The 16,850-nt window shown below is 35.9% G+C and overlaps 2 protein-coding genes across 3 annotated transcripts; both read right to left on the reverse strand.

The window, feature by feature from the left end:
• Positions 1–1,050: 1,050 nt before the first annotated feature.
• On the reverse strand, positions 1,051–16,746 carry LOC107703272 (long-chain-fatty-acid--CoA ligase ACSBG2-like). Of its 2 annotated transcripts, XM_016505841.1 has the most exons (16): positions 16,741–16,746; positions 12,560–12,562; positions 9,660–9,740; positions 9,413–9,510; positions 8,338–8,615; positions 7,732–7,820; positions 7,460–7,580; positions 6,616–6,696; positions 6,191–6,340; positions 5,768–5,935; positions 5,474–5,655; positions 5,159–5,392; positions 3,186–3,403; positions 2,485–2,624; positions 1,866–2,109; positions 1,051–1,551 (listed from the first exon to the last, which is right to left on the reverse strand). In XM_016505841.1, exons 3-16 carry the CDS (start codon positions 9,728–9,730, stop codon positions 1,475–1,477), a joined length of 2,151 nt encoding a protein of 716 aa, XP_016361327.1. In that variant the 5' UTR covers positions 9,731–9,740; positions 12,560–12,562; positions 16,741–16,746; the 3' UTR covers positions 1,051–1,474. The 2 variants fall into 2 exon arrangements, with proteins under 2 accessions (XP_016361327.1, XP_016361326.1); XM_016505840.1 differs by lacking the exons at positions 12,560–12,562; positions 16,741–16,746 and adding an exon at positions 11,964–12,228.
• On the reverse strand, positions 12,614–15,150 carry LOC107703273 (uncharacterized HIT-like protein Synpcc7942_1390). The gene is made up of 5 exons (XM_016505842.1): positions 14,985–15,150; positions 14,688–14,825; positions 14,427–14,531; positions 14,267–14,339; positions 12,614–13,923 (listed from the first exon to the last, which is right to left on the reverse strand). Exons 1-5 carry the CDS (start codon positions 15,096–15,098, stop codon positions 13,832–13,834), a joined length of 522 nt encoding a protein of 173 aa, XP_016361328.1. The 5' UTR covers positions 15,099–15,150; the 3' UTR covers positions 12,614–13,831.
• Positions 16,747–16,850: the final 104 nt, after the last annotated feature.

The raw sequence follows: 16,850 nt of genomic DNA on the forward strand, positions 1-16,850 counted from the left end.
ACAAAACAGATCAGTCTCAATGAAACTGTCTGAAAAAGTGAACAAAAGAAGACGCTTTTATGAAGGGATGAAGTTTCTTGCTTGCGTTTCTGCATTACTTCAAAACTGGTTCGGGAACACAATATAAACAATACCTGGGGGGCGCGGTGGAGTTAAACCACAGTGCCTATAGTGTTGTACCTTATCAGAGAGATGATTTGTTTTGTTTGGGAACAGACGCACACAGGCAGACACGAACATATCATCGGGAGGTTTCCCTGCACCTACTCGCACTATTGAATCTCCCATAGTCAGAAATGTAGACAAAGAAAAAAATCTAAACTCATAAAAGAAACAAAACAAATAGATTATAAAAAATACCAATGGAGTTTAATAGTTATTAATAATAATATATTATTTACTTTTATATTCCAACACAATCTCCGTTCTTGTGAATATTCATTGTGCTCATTGTGAAATTTGCTAAAAAAAAAAGAAAGTGGATTTGCACTGTAGCACCTTAAATTTACAAATGTGAAATTCTCTAAAATGCATGCAAAATCATGTCTACTTCTACTTTTTATTCCGTCAGTGATGTACAGGAAGTATGGAAGCCCGTTTCCACCACGGGGGAAAAAAAAAGTAATTGCAGCTTTTTATCTCCCTTTTTTTTCAGAATTGCTAAAATAAATAGAATTCTGAGAAAAAAATTCAGAATTCGGAGTTTTTATCTCACAATTCAGTTTTTTTTTTACTCAGAGACAGTTTAAGAGAACTCTCAATTCTGACTTATTTCTCGGAATTGTGAGTTAATATCTCGCAATTCTGAGTTTGTCGCACAATTCAGAACTGTCTCAATTACTTTTACCATAGGAAAGTCATATATAAAAGGAACCAAACAAATACGTACAAATGCATACTTTACTCGTAGAGCTCTAATGTATTATTTATTAATATATTCCAGCATATAATCTCCACTCTTATAAATATTCAATGTGCTGGGTGAAATTTGAACAGCAAGAGAACAAACAACTGCCACACGTTTCTTTACAGTTATGCTGTAACTGTTTGAAGTACCAACAATACTCGGCATGCAAGCAACAGTATTATCCTGTACAGATCATGTGTGACTCAGTCTAAACCTATTTCTATTTAGACAAATTTACTTCATATGCCGGTTGTAACAACAGTAATACGCACAGTAATATCACTTACAATCAACTCCAATTTCATATATTGTACAGAAAATACAGAACCAGTTATAATGACAAATAGATAGATATAAAACTGATTAATTGCAACTTTGTAGAAGCCAATAAATCTATTGGTATAAAATAATGTAAAGTCTGACTTAGGCCAATGAGATGTGTTATAATAGTGAGGTCCATTGGAAGCCCTGGAGTGAGCAAAATACAGATTACTGATCAATGGCAAAAGAATATGATCCCAGTGTAGTCAGCCATTTAATTCCCACAGTTTCATTTGGGTTCTTCTGTTATTCACCATAAAATTTGTTTATATCTTCTTGATACATTTTACTGACAACAGGCCTTTTGAGCTTCATGGTTGGACCTGAGAAAAACAAAAAAATCCTTCACATTCACATCTAATAGATCCATCAGCCTGTTTACTATAATTATGCGTTTAGGAATGCGGTTAGGCAAATGTATGTTCAGTATGTTCTGTAAAGACCTTTCATCAAAACATGTGAGACCTATTGACACAAATGCTTCTCATAGTTGTCTGTTACACTGACAGATACAAGTACTTTTGCAGCACTTTACAAAAATATAATAATCACGGACATCCATGCATTAGATTCAGTTTGTCAATAAACTCACTTGTTCTGTTTAATATCCTTGTCTATATAAAGAAATAACACTCACCAAGTTCTCCGCCAGATATGGAGAAGTCTTGTGGAAGGATGGTCCACTTCTGGACTCTCTGGGCATTGGATGTGGCTTTGGCATTTACGCGGTCTATGCCTTCCTGGATGACTTTGTAAATGGCTGGCTCTTTTTTGTTGATGATTTCTGAGACTTTGCTGGCAATTACACCATGTTGCCGACAAAACTCCACCACTAATGGGGTCAGTTCATCTGTGGGGTCTCCATTGTCATCAATGTTACACTAAAAATAAAAGAAAATGAACAACATTCATTCTGAAAAATGGCACATTAGCAAAGTTTTTTGGTGGTATAAATGTTAACAATTTGGTAAAATGTGTACATTTAATGGTCTCATTAAAAGAATAGTTCACACAAAAATGAAAATATGCTTAAAAATACTCACCCTCAGGCCATCCAAAGTATAGGGGAGGTTGTTTCCTCATAGGAACAGATTTGGAGAAATTTAGCATTACATCACCAATGGATCTTCTGTGATCCTCAAGTGTAATGCTAAATTTCTCCAAATCCAAAATGAAGAAACGAGCTCCTGAGGGTGAGTGCATTTTCAATTTTAATTTTTTTGGTGAACTATTCTTTTAAGTAAATGTAGACTCACCTTGAGAGTGAGTAGCATAGAGAGGAACTTCTTTTTGTCTCCAACCAGCATGGCATTGCTGATGATTGACACCTCCTCCTTTAGGGCATCCTCAGTAGGGACGGGAGGTATATTTTCTCCACCAGCAGTAATGATTAATTCTGCAAGAATAAGGTGATTAGATATACACATGTATAAATTAATTTTTGGTTGTCACACTATATGCATTTATTTTAGATACATTTCTGCTCACAGTAATATGAGAGTTGTCCAAAGGTAGAGAGAGCAACAATCTATCAATTACCCAAAGAAATCTATACCAATCAGAGAATCACAGTGAGCAAATTGTACCAGAAGAGCTCTTTAGTGCCCGCTCTGCCATGAAGCACTGCAACTGACATACAACTGCAATTTAAGCACTGCAATTGCATATACAGTACATAATCAACAACTTTAAATCAATAGTTTTACATTTACCCATCATTTTCATTTTGAATGTTTTGTTCACTCAAATATCTTTTTCTTCAAATCAAAATTTGTTATGTTGTGATTCACTGGTTGGTTTGGGTTATGGCTTATAACTCTTTAACAAAGACTTTATTAACATCTCTATGGAAAAAAATCCTCTCAAACCAAATTTGCTAAGAAAGTGGGTGAGCACTATTGAACCCTTATTTCACAAATGTGAGATTCTTCACTTTAAAAACTATGTGTATTTCTACCTTTTATTCTGCCGGTGATGTACAGGAAGTCATCTTCGTCGTGTTTGCCCAAGTCTCCTGAGTGAAGCCACCCTTCTGCATCCAGTGCCTCCTCAGTCTTGTCTGGCATGTTCAGGTATCCCATAAATACATTCCTCCCCCAGAAACAGATCTCACCATTCCCATCAGTATCCGGCTTGTCTAACTTAGTTTTGCAGCCAGTCAACACTTTACCACAACTGAAGGAGAACAAAACATGATAGAGCTTTTTTCAGAAGTAACCAATGATGTTTGAAGTCAAGTTCACACGAGTGGAGTTCATCACATTAACATGGACATGTTGGAGGAATGTGTCTAACTTTTTCGTGGTCTTGTTTGAAGAGTAAGGAGATTTTCACTCTTTCTTTTCCAGCTCATACACTGTGGAATAAATTGGCATTTTCTATAAAATTCTCTCAATGTATGGACAGTTTTGGCCTAAAGACTTTATTTGCTTTAGCTTTTGATTAATTCTGAATTTTGTGAATATGTCTTTTTTTGTGAAATTTGTTTTTAATATTATTTTAACATTGTTATGTTCATGCTATTACAGTTTTTTTTTAAATAGCATTTTTGTGTGCTTTCTGTCATATGGAAAAAAATAATATGGAAGTCAATGGCTACTGTCAACTGCTTGGTTGCCAACATTCTTCAAAATATCTTCTTTTGTGTTCAACAAAAGAAAGAATCTCATACAGGTTTGAAACAACTTGAGGGTGATGACAGATTTTTCAATTTTGGGTCAACTATCCTTTTAAGTTTCCAATTAGTTTTTAGGGCCACTGTAACTACAAAACCAAAACAATCAAACAGTGCCTTAGAATCATTTAAAGATATAGTTCATCTAAAGTTAAAGGGGTCATATGATGCGATTTCAATTGTTCCTTTCTCTTTGGAGTGTTACAAGCTCTTGGTGCATAAAGAAGATCTGTAAAGTTGCAAAGACTAAAGTCTCAAATCCAAAGAGATATTCTTTATAAAAGTTAAGAGTCAACCACGCCTACCTAAAACGGCTCGTTCTAACATGCCCCCACGTCTACGTCACGATGTGGGAAGATTTGCATAACACCACCCAAATGTTCACGCAAAGAAAGAAGGCATAACTTTTATTCTCGCTGTAGTATTGTTGTTGCCGCCACCGCCATGTCGTGAAGGTGCTGTGTTTAGTTGTGAAAGCGAAACTACTTTGTTTAGCTTCCAAAAGAGGACGATATCCGCTTCGTCATGCCTGGAGCTGATCTGTGCTGGTCGCTGAGGAAATACATCAAAGTCCAGCCCGGGGTCGTCACATGTGGTTGCCGCAAGCCCGCCCGCCGCTCCTTCGTCGAATCTTATTCTAGGCAGCGGCTCACTCTAGGCCTACGGCCTTCGCTCACTCAAGGCCGCGGTGTGTGATGCTGTTTCGTTGTGAAAGCGAAACTACTTTGTTTGGCCTTCCAAAAGAGGACATGACTAGAAATCAGTGGTTAAGTTGTATTTACAACACTTGGTAAGGAGCGTAACATTTCCGTCACACGCTTGAGGTATTCGGCCAATCACAACGCACTGGATAGCTGGCCAATCAGAGCACACCTCGCTTTTCAGACCGATGAACTTTGTAAAAATCTACGCGTTTCAGAAAGGCGGGGCATAGAGGAGAAACAATAATGTACAGTATGTGGAAAATAATGTGCTTTTTGAACCTTAAACCGCATAAACACATTTCATTACACCAAATACACAAAATAATGTTCTTTTTAGCAGCATCATGTGACCCCTTTAAAATTCTGTTAGTTAGCTATTATTCAAAAGCATGTCATTCCAAACCCACATGCCATTATTTTCCCATATGAACGCAAAAATTTGTTCTTTGAGGTGAAGTGAGTATAACAACAAAAATTCCTTTAAAACATCTACAGTATGTAATTTCAAATAAAGCAGGTATGTTAATAAATAAAGCACATCATGCCTCTGACCTCATAATGCGATAACCCTCGGCCCAGGAGATGGCGTGAGGTCCAGTGCTCTCGCTCATGCCGTACAGCTCAAAGATGGTGATGTAAAGGCTCATGAAGTACTCCAGTGTGTCTTTGGTGATGGGAGCTGCACCTGTGTAACAGGCCCTACAGCGGTCAAGACCCAGAGCTTTTCTTACGTTCTTGAAAACCAGGGCATTCGCCAACGTGAAGCCCCACGGCACTGAGGAATCACTGTAAAGAAATAAAATGAACTCTGGGATTCTTTCAGATGATTCAATTTATAATTGAATCCATGGTTCTTTTAAAACGCACCCATTCATGGCATTATAGCTAGCTTGAAGTCCGATCCCCTTGGCCCAGTCTGCAATCTTCTTCTTCATGACAGACGACTTCGCACCAACAGATTTCATTGCTTCCTGCATTTTTTCCCACACTCGGGGAACTCCCAAGAAGCTCGTGGGACGCACCTCTCTCAGAGTGTTGGCCAAGGAGCCCTACAGTGATTTGAACAAAGACACTGCTAGTTAAGAAAAGAAAAAAAAAAAAATGTTCCAAAAGGAAACAGTGTTAGCATCTTAAAATTCAGCATAAAAGCTGGATTTGAACCTTCAGGGCATCTGGCTCGGCGAAATTGGTTATGGCGGCAAACCTCATGCAGATCCACATGTCTTGGACCTGGGCTGCCACGTGACTCAAGGGCAAGTAGCTCACGATTTCCTCCTCAGACATCTTCAGACTGGTCATGAGACCTGCTGCAGTGGCTGTCCAAGTGATCTGGACAGAGGAGGGATGAATTTAAGAGACAGCACTACTTATCCCATCAAAATGAAAAGAATCACACTGGTTTTACATTTACATTACATTTACATTTATGCATTTAGCAGACGCTTTTATCCAAAGCGACTTACAGTGCATTCAGGCTATACATTTTTTTTTATTACCAGTATGTTTTATATGTGATTAATTAAATTTGGCATTGACGTAAGTGCTGAGCTAGTCGCTTTATGTGACACTTTAAGTGGTACTCACATTATCATGACTGAGCATGACCCCTTTGGGATTCCCTGTGGTGCCTGATGTGTAGATTAATGTGCAGCACTCGTTGGCCTTTTGACTGTCTATCAGCGCATCCAGCTCAGCATCAGGGACACCCTCTCCCAACTTCATAAATTCAGCCCACTGAGAGAACATCAAATTGAAGCATATATCAGGAGCACTGTTTGATTATTTGATTAGTAGACATACCATGTAAATACATTGCTGTTTACATTAATTTTCCTTGACTGGCTTTTTGGTGAAGTAAAAAAAAACTACATTCTGATACTTCCTCATTTGGGAACAAACATTACTTACCTATAATTATCAGGAAACCTGCATTATCTGTATTTTCTTACATGTATATGTTTTGTGGAACCATTTGGCATTCAGAAGTTTTTTTTTTTGCAAAAACTTACTGTATATACATTGGGTAACGTCTGCTCCAGTTCACCCTTGTACTGAACAATAGCCTTCAAATGTGGCAGCTGATCTCTGACCTGTGAGGACAGTGAAAGAAAACTGATTAGTATTTTATAAGATTCAGTAATTTATATACATATTATTGTTCTTTGTTAATTAATGTTCATAATAATACATTAAGGTTAATATTCAATACTTTAAAATTGGTATTAATTCACACTTTTCACTGACTAACATCAGTGAGGATTAATAAATGCTTCAAAAGTATCGTTCACTGTTATTTCATGTTAGCTATTGAAATAACTAATGTGAACATTCAGAAACTTTTAAAGTGTTACAGAAGCTTCACAGATACAAAATTTCAGATTTTATTAAAAATTGGTTTTTGTACGTCATGCAGGAAAACATTAATATGTTATGTTTTCTAACAAGATCACGCTTGTTCATAATAGCAATCATATCTGAAGGAAGTGACATATTTAGTGGGATTTTTTTTTTACAGGTGGTGTAATGGATAAATTATTAAACTATTTTAACTCACTGTTCCACACTCTATGCCTAATTTTTAAATCTAATTATTTTATTGAAACATTAAATCAGTTATCTATTAAGTATCTTGAATTTTGTTGAATTTTTATATCTTTCCAACTCCATCTGTTTTCTTTTTGAGAACTTGATTTATAACTGTTAATGCACTTTTTGTTATTAAAAGAATATTATTATGCCTCTGTACTAGCAATTCTGGAATTTTTTATTGCATCACTTCTCATGTTCATGTCTTTCTAGGATGAATCTTGCATTAATAACCTACTAAATGAAAACGGTTCATTTTTAAACTACCTGGAGGATTTTGATCAGTTGTTTGTTGTTTTCGACCACCAGAACATTAGCTTCACAGTTATCAGCGACATACTGGCAGGCCTCTGGAGAGTTAGTTGTGTAGATTCCAGTGGCCAGTCCCCTGTGACAAAACAAGATATGTGTTCAGAAATCCAGACTAACAGATCCCACATTCCATCAGAACTTTTTCTGATGTCTTCTCCTCATTCTCTAACTTCATGTAGATTAACCTTTAACAGAGATTAACTTTTAAATGATTTCTCAGTCAATACCCTGCTAGGATACATCCAACGTCTGCTATAAACCATTCAGGAGAATTGAAGCCCAGAATGCCGACACCATGGAATCGCTCCAGGCCAAGCTAGAGTACACAAAGAGCACAATGACTGAATATGCAAACGCAATTCTTCACCTAGAGCTGTTTGGAGCTTTGATACAATAATGAAGCTAGAGTTGTAAAAGCTTTGAATCCTTAATACCTTAAGCCAATAGTATGATCATTTCACAAATGATATAAAAAAATATGACAAATATGCTAGATAAACTTGTAGATTAAAAAAATAGAATGTTTGTGTTTTTAAAGATCCAACAAACATAGTAAATATTATTTACACCACATCACATTCCATGCATGAAGTAAACAGCTATCAAGTATCACATAACAATCCATTTCATACACTCTCAGAAATAAAGGTATGAAAGCTGTCACTGGGGCAGTGCCTTTTCAAAAGGTACACCTTTGTACCTAAAGGCTCCATATTAGTACCTAAAAGGTGTATCTTTTGAAAAAAGTACCACCCCAGTGACAGTGTACTTTTTTTTTCTGAAAGTGTACACTGTAAAAATATATTTTTGAAGCATTTGAAATTCATTTGTACCTTCAGAAAGCTTTTGGCTGCTGCTCTTGCATGTTGATAGTACTCCTTATAGGTCAGAGTGACCCATGTTCCATCCTTCTTTCCACGGAGGGCAGGATAGTCTCCGTACTTCTGCACTGTAGCCAGGAACATCTGATGGATCGTCATTGGAGGTTCTGAGCCGAGTCCCGATGTCTCCATCCTCAGTTTGACAGGCTTGTTTCTGACTGTGCTCCACAGGTCCTGGGCTGGAGCGAGACGCACAACTCCAGTCGTCAATGGTATAGCAGGGTCATTGCCTTTTTGATCGGGACAGCAAGGACACACAGGAGACATGATTATATTTCAAAAGTGCTTCTGAAAGGTATTGCAAATTTATAGATGAAGCTTCTGCATGCTCTTTAAGCAAGAAGAGATCAGTCCATTCAGGCACCTGGCCTCGTCTCCTGTCACACACTCAGAATAACACTGAGGAACAAACAGCTTATCAAGAGTGCAGAAATAGATCAGGTTACTGACAGGATATGGTGTGTGTTTCTCACCAATCAGGTTCCACGTGTGTAACAGGTAAAAAAAAAAATGAACAGAACAATTTCTAATAAAAGTTTCTATTATTACTAATTATTACTATGGTATATTTACATGTTGTGGGCCTCAAATCTACATACTGTACACTGAAAAAAAATGACTCTGAAACAATTTTCACTCAGAAATGTCAGAAATAATTACAAAGAAATTGAATTAAACATTACATTTTGAAGAAGAAAGACTGAAATAGTACTTTCTTGTAAAACACACTCCAATAAACTGTATGTAAAACTTTTAAAAATATTTTTTTCTGCTGCAGCTACATTTGTAAATTATATTAATCTTTATGTTATATAATTCTTGTTTTATTAGTGTGTGTGTGTGTGTGTGTGTGTGTGTGCGCGTGCATGCGTGTGTGTGTGTGTGTGTGTTTGTGAATAATTTATTTTAATTATTTGTCAGCAAGGAGAACATGACTGACATATACTGAATACTCTTCAGAATTTATGCAAAATAGTTGGATTTTTAATATGCAAACATATTGTGAACATTCATGTGAAGACTGTACCTGTGTTACTCTTCATTACAGAGAATGAACAATCTCCATTGGGTTGGTCTTTGGAGTCATGGAGTGCTACGGTCTGATATTCTTCAGTTTTAACAGAACTAGCAAGAAAGATAAATGAGACTTGATATCATAAAATATACATCAATAAAAAAAAATGACAATAAAAAAGGCAAATAATGAAGTACTACAATATTGGAGGAGGACAGATATGACACATCTCATTGATTAAGTCTACAAGTCTACATACCCTTCACTATCATTTCCAGAGACAGGAATTTCCTTGGAATCACTCTGTGATATACACTCATCGGCAGACATTGTACAGAGTCTTAAGATGACAACAAAAGAAAAGATTATTACAAAAGCTTGAGTTCACAAAGTAGCGACCAAATACAATAAAGAAAATCTATAATATAAATTTAAATATTATATGTCTAATGTCTTATTCAGTCAAAAGACTCCAACACTAGTGGATTCAGAATGGCATTTATCTTTTATATGTACCCCCAGCTCTTGCAAAATACTAAGCAATATGTGCCAGTGGATAGAGTGCCAGATGATGAAAGCAGCAGACTAGAGGTTACTGTCAATGACTAACCTATCACCACCATTAGGAAATTCAGATTAAGGCAGTATTACGTTAAATAGTCTGATGTGCAAATGTGCATATCTTTACATTTAGAATTATACATGAGAAGAAATACATGTGTTTGCAAAGGTTTAGTCTTACAACATATGTGCATTTGAAGTTTGTATAAGTATGCCATCTAGAGGATGTCGAAGTAAATAATACATTTGGCATTTAAGGGGATATAGGTCACCCAAAAATGAAAATTCGGTCATCATTTAGTCCCGCTCCGCTTCCAAACCTGTATGAATTTCTTTCTTCTGTTGAACACAAACGAAGATATTTTATATCTTGAAGAATGTTGGTAACCAAACAGTTGACGGTAACCTTTGACTTCAATCGTTTTTTTCCATACAATGGAAGTCAATGGCAACCAGCAACTGTTTAGTTACCAACATTCTTCAAGATATCTTCTTTTGTGTTCAACACCTGAAAGAAAATCATACAGGTTTGTAACGACTTCAGGGTGAGTAAAATGATGATGATAAATTTTTGGGTGAACTATTCCTTTAAGTTGAGTAGATTGGACATTGCATTTTATAAGACGTTTCATATATATATATATATATATATATTTGTGATTGTGATATATTGGGCCGGTGAGCAAAAAACAAACAAACAAACAAACAAAACAAAACAAAAAAAAATTTTTGGCATTTTTTTGAAATGATACAATTCCATAACAGTTCATTTAAATAAAATTAATAAAAGTTATTTTTTCTTTTGGCAAATCCTGGGAATGATGCCTCAAGCAGAAGTTCATAACTTGACTACTCAAGATTGCAAAAGGACAAGGTTCATGATAATTACAACACAAGTGTGGACACATCATGATCTGTGCCCAACTGAACTTGTCCACAGATGAGAAAAAAACGCTGAGAATGACACAGTTCATTACCGACAAGGACAATGAAATAGGCCTAACTAATCTTGTGAAATAATTTGATGGTTTTAAGGCATTGGATCCTAATCTGTACTTAAAGGTGTGGGAGTGGAGGTGTCAGGTTCAATATTCATTCATTCACATGGGCAGCTTTTCATAAAATACCAAGGTAATGTTCTACTGAATCAAAGCATTATGCATAAAAAAAAATATTAATAATCACAGGAAATGGAAATGCACTTGCTTGGAAAAAAGCTATCATGTTAATAATATGATCATACTGCAACAGTTCTATAACATATAATATTTAAAGTGACACATAACCACCTGATGACAAAGCAGGAGAAGAGAGAACCTTAATTTTGTTCTTTCAAGAGTATAACAGAGACTGGGGCTAGCTATCACACTTTTTTAATCCTGTGAATATTTCTTAGGTTGGGTTTCATTTTAAAGTCAATTTCTGTATAGGCACATGTTTTGACAAGAAAAAATATATTTGACATTTACACTGTTAAAGCCCAGAAAAACAAAATATACACCACATATACAGTAGTAGGCATACTGTCACACTATATGGGGTAAATCACAGTGGAAATAATTTATGTAACTAAAAACGATGAATGATATAACAAACAGGTAAATAGGATACAAAGTTTTGGCCCACAAATAATGCCATTAGAACATTTTATCTAGGCTATTTATAATATTTAAAAAGCACTTGACAACTTGCCTCAACCAGACATTTGAAAAATAGTCTACTTTATGAAAAAAATAAAAATCTACCTTGTGACAACTAGGCTATATTGAAACATGATGAATACATTACACTCAAAATATCACCCTACGTTCAATTAAACACCTAAATATTAACCTGAATATTTACTAGAAACCCATACATTTTACCGTGACGGTTTAGCTCAAGGACACTTGCAGAATGAAAGGAAATGTCATTCGTATGATGAGTTTGCAAACATATTATCTTTATGACATAGGCTATACATTTACTAATGTTAAAAAAAAAGTGATTAAAGTTGACTTACATGTTCGCACGGGGTTTTTTTTTCCTGACAGTGTTTGTTATGTTGAAGGCTTGGAAATTGTGTAGTTTCCGAGCAGGCGTGGATGAAACACAGACTTTGCCCTATGTACAACTACATATGTTTCTCAGGTGGAGTAAGAACTTAGTGCGTCTACTATTCCATTCAAACCTGTTGCCTCACAGTACCATCATGTCACGTGACGTGCGGAGCAGGTGACAGGACTTCACACTGCTGTTGTCTGCGCTCGCATTTCCAGTAGTAAACAAACGATTTCATCGTCACAGCACCATATAAACAAAACAAAAAAATAATAAAAAATAAAAATAATTGTCAACGAAATTGAATGTTGGCGTTTAGTGACGTTCTTTCTTTTTTAACAATACACACAAAACGTATGAATGTCTGTCACAGACTTAAAACGGAAATTAAAGAAATTTGATCATATCTGGCATGTCATGTAAATGTTTTACAGCTGATAATTCAATAAAATTGGAAATTAACTTCCTATTCAAGGTGCATTGTATGGCATTTGCGCGAATGCTTGCAAGACAACAGCAGATTTCTGTATTAATATTCATTCATTCATGTTCGCAGACCTGCTTTTGATATTGCAGGTGATAATTATAGTGATAGTGAGACAAGTTAAATTCAGAGTTGTTTATTGATCAACACGTTGTTCATTAAAATTGTTACGTAAGCTCCAAGGCCACAAATAGATAGTGTGAAAGAGCTGAGAGATTATGATTCCACTAAATTTTCGAGCGGATAAGATAACGCAAAACTCATTACTGATAAGACAGTTGTGGACATTTACCATTTTGCAACCTTCATCTAATAAAAATCCATAACATATGCCAGATAAAATGACCATTATATATTTACCACAGTTCCAGAAATCCCAGTGTTTTGTTAAATTTAGATCAAATTAATGTTTTACTCTGTGTTAATATGTTTTAAACTAAATTATGAAAGGCTCAAAGTTGTTTGTTTAAAATATTAAGATTACTATTGTTCTGGATTACATTTTTTTCTTCTAGTCAGCACAGACATGATTTGATGCCTGAACTGTACAGATGCTTCTGATGTTTCAGCAAATAGGATTAAAGTTCAGTTAATATAAACACTCACAAGTGACCCATAGAAACCGGCCCACTGGCCACCCGATCACACCACCTGTCACCAGTTAATAGCTCTACAGGATGACCTTAGCTGAGGCCAAACCAGGTCTACTACATGATTTCAGATTGTATGTTTTTATTTCAGCACATCCTGAAATGTGTCTTTATGGTATAAACGCAGGGGTCCTTATTCATGGAACATAGGCGGAAGGAATTGTTGTGTACTTTAAATCATGTACAGTATACATTCATTTATATGTAAACTGTCCCATTTACTTGAATGCAACAATTTATGCAAGAATGTTCTTTGCAAGGAATTTGTTCTACTTGCATTTCATGATTAAAACCCATTGTGCATTTACTTCCTATTTATATACTTCCTGTCCTTCTTTTCAGTACATTTTTGCATATGCTGAACATGTAGTACCCATTGTGCCCATATTAACCCGTGAAACTTGCAGAACTCACCAGAACATTTTTATTACCCAGTGATTACAGTAAACAACAGTAAAGGTAACCCAACCCAGTTAAGTGCAGGTTACCCAACAGCTTGTTAACATCAACTGCAAAATGAAAACCAGTAAAACTCTTTTAATGTAGAAAATAGTTCTACACTTTTCCCACTAACTCAATATTTGACAAATATTTTTTGATAATATCCAACAAATTTCCATTTTGTACTGTTTATCAGTTATGCTCATATCCTCCAAAAATGCAGAGCATTACTTTTTTTTCGGACAGTAGTTCCATCTATCCTGGAGGCCATTTCATTTGCCGTCCTCCGAGAACATGAATGTGAAGGTGATACACGGACTGCGCCCCATTTTTTCCATCATTAATGACTGTAAAATAATAATGACAGATAATTAAGCAAATAATACAACACACTACAGCAAAATATAGAAATTACAGTACTGTATGTATATACAGTGGTGTGAAAAAGTGTTGGCCCCCTTCCTGATTTCTTTTTTTTTTTGCATGTTTGTCACACATTTAAAATTGTTTGATGATCTGAAACATTAGTGTGACAAACATGCAAAAAAATAGAAATCAGGCAGGGGGCCAACACTTTTTGTCTGTCTGTGTCTGTGTGTGTGTGTGTCTGTGTTAGATGTCAAGCTTTACAGGGTTAGGATAATAAAGATGCTAAATGAACCTATTTCAAACAAAGGATATTTCACTCACCGAATCTGTATCCTTCATCCAGTCCTTCTTTCTTTGCTATGTTTTTGGCCACTATCAAGAGATGACCCAGGAGCTGGATGGAAAATGTCAAGATCTTAGAGGTGTGCTCTGTAATTATTAAAACTAGAAACTAATAAAATGTATACATGGACAGACAAACCGATGCATCATCATCGTGTGCTTCACTGATCTTGGGAATGGGAATCCTTGGAATAACCAGGAAGTGCACAGGAGCCTGGGGATTTACATCTCTGAAAGCTAGACACTGCAACATTATGTTATATTATATGCACTGACATGCACACTGTTCATTTATAAAATATATAAAACTTCACAAAATTCTGAATTAAGATAAATATTTCACAATATGTTACTTAATATATTAAGCAAAGGTCCTAAAGGCTTGTGGTCTGTAACTTACCTTGTCATCCTCATAAATGATAACTGCAGGGATAGTTTTGTCAATTATTTTAGAAAATATAGTGGGTTCAGGTTTTCCGTATTTCTTGCTGGCCTCCTTTGCCAAGCGAACCTCATCGCGCGTGGAAGAGCAGAAGGTCTGATACAAACAAGCAAACAAACAAAACCTCAGTAACTGCATCTCTGAACGTCTAAAACATGTACACATCAGATCAAACTTCTGCGCACTTCAAATTCAGAGCATACACACAGACCACACTAAACTCTGACAGCGTGTGCATAAGATAGAATTAAACACCTTCACGGGTAAGACGCGCCGTAAATGTTGTCCAAGAGGCAAAAACTGCCGGGTTAGTAAAATACTGCGGGCAGTCATTGCACTGTTTAAGGACAAACAGCGTCCATTTTCCATTGAAATCCACCTCTCACGTGCTGCTGCTGAGGTTTTGTTTACATCCGGTTCTCAAAAGTTATGCGGATTTCAAAATAAAAGTCTCCAAGCTACTCACAGTTCAGTTATTTTGAATTACAGAAAAAATAAAAACTTCACTATGCAAATTTTAGTTTCGCATTTTTTTTTTTATTTTGAGGTGAGATGTGCCCATTAACATCTTCGTGAGATTTACAGTTTGTGTATTGAATAAGCATAACATACTTTCGTTTAAATGCATATATTGAACATTATACAATTATGCATACAAATATACAGAAAAGGGACAAGAAAAAACTACAAAAATAAATTAAATGGTTCATATACAAATCAAATCAGAATAAGGGGACAACGTGGTATAAAAATATAAGCTCACAAACTTTTAAAGTTTAAGTCTTTATACCTTTCATATTCAAGAGTTTCTAATACTATCTAGCCTATGTAGAGCCTAAGTCTAGTTGTTTTTAGTAACATTTTTATGCATTTATGAATTAGAAATTTGGTCAAAATATAAGTTAATAGATTTAATAAAATAAATTTTAATTCTGTTTTGTTTTTAAAGAATATTGTCACAAAGCAAGGCCAGACACAAAAGGTAAGTGCAAAACAGGATGGTTTATTGACTGTGTAAGTGGATGACTGGAATAGGTGAGTTAAAGGCAGGTGAATGTCAACACAGTGAATGGTTCCAGGGTGCTTATCTGAGTTCTGATGGAGAGGATCGTATGCCGGTTACGTTGGAGATCGTGGAGCCGTTTCCAAGGAGTCGTTGGAGGATCGTGGGAGGAACAGCAGGTAATTCGTTCTAGGAGAATTTGGCAGAGAGAGACGGCTTCTGGGTGCGGGGCGACCAGGATGGGTGTGATGGAAGTGCTCTAGAAGCAACGGGTCCAGAATGTCGTCCCTGGACACCCAGGAACGTTCCTCCGGTCCATACCCATCCCAGTCGACTAGGTATTCCAGCCGACCACCCCGTCGCCGCGAGTCCAGGATGTCTCTGACCAGGTAGATGGACGGTTGGTCCAGGATTTCTGGAGAAGGAGGATGGTGACTGAAGTGACTGTGATGAATCCCTGACAAATATTCAATATATTTAGAAAATTCAAGTTTATTTTCCCATAAAAGTGAGAGAGGTCTTGAACACTGAATATTTTTGTTGATACATTTCTGTATAGCACAGTATGACAGAATAAGAACAATGCCTAAAGCAAGATAGCTATTACAAAAATAGAAGTTTATATTACTATATTTTAGTTTATCTTTATTATTTCTTTAGTGCTGTCAAACGATTAATCGCGATTGTTTACATAATATATGTTCGTGTAATGTGAATCTTTATCAGTGTTGGGGAAAGTTACTTTTAAAAGTAATGCATTACAATATCGCGTTACTCCATAAAAAACTAACTAATTACGGTACTTCGTTACTTTTTATGGAAAGTAATGCGTTACGTTACTTTGCATTACTTTTTAAATCTGGACAGGGCTTGCTTGTTTGTTTTTAAAATAAAAAAGTTCTATTTTTGGAAAATATAAAAGCCTTTTCACACCAAAAGTGAAATGAATAAGCCTCAGGCTGAAGGGAAAGTAAATTTACGTCCCTACAGCAATAAAAAAAGACACACAAATGTTTGTCTAGAGTAATTTTTGCTTATTAGTATGGTTGAACTGGATCATAACAGAAATAACTCAGTAATAACACAGAAATAATTCAGTAATAACACTGCAATAACAC

This window comes from Sinocyclocheilus anshuiensis, unplaced genomic scaffold (genome assembly GCF_001515605.1).
Source record: "Sinocyclocheilus anshuiensis isolate Anshui unplaced genomic scaffold, SAMN03320099.WGS_v1.1 scaffold542, whole genome shotgun sequence".
In the NCBI taxonomy this organism is placed as follows: Eukaryota; Metazoa; Chordata; class Actinopteri; order Cypriniformes; family Cyprinidae; genus Sinocyclocheilus; species Sinocyclocheilus anshuiensis.

What these genes read in the sequence shown, in the direction of transcription:
- LOC107703273 (XM_016505842.1), bottom strand. Translation starts at nt 15,098, where the DNA reads ATGGAAAATGGACGCTGTTTGTCCTTAAACAGTGCAATGACTGCCCGC. An exon ending in TCATTTATGAGGATGACAAG is followed by an intron (nt 14,532 to 14,687) that starts GTAAGTTACAGA and finishes ATAATGTTGCAG; the next exon opens with TGTCTAGCTTTCAGAGATGT. An exon ending in GGATGAAGGATACAGATTCG is followed by an intron (nt 13,924 to 14,266) that starts GTGAGTGAAATA and finishes ATTATTTTACAG; the next exon opens with TCATTAATGATGGAAAAAAT.
- LOC107703272 (XM_016505841.1), bottom strand. Translation starts at nt 9,730, where the DNA reads ATGTCTGCCGATGAGTGTATATCACAGAGTGATTCCAAGGAAATTCCT. An exon ending in AACTGATCAAAATCCTCCAG is followed by an intron (nt 6,697 to 7,459) that starts GTAGTTTAAAAA and finishes CTGTCCTCACAG; the next exon opens with GTCAGAGATCAGCTGCCACA. An exon ending in CTATGCTACTCACTCTCAAG is followed by an intron (nt 2,110 to 2,484) that starts GTGAGTCTACAT and finishes TTTTATTTTTAG; the next exon opens with TGTAACATTGATGACAATGG.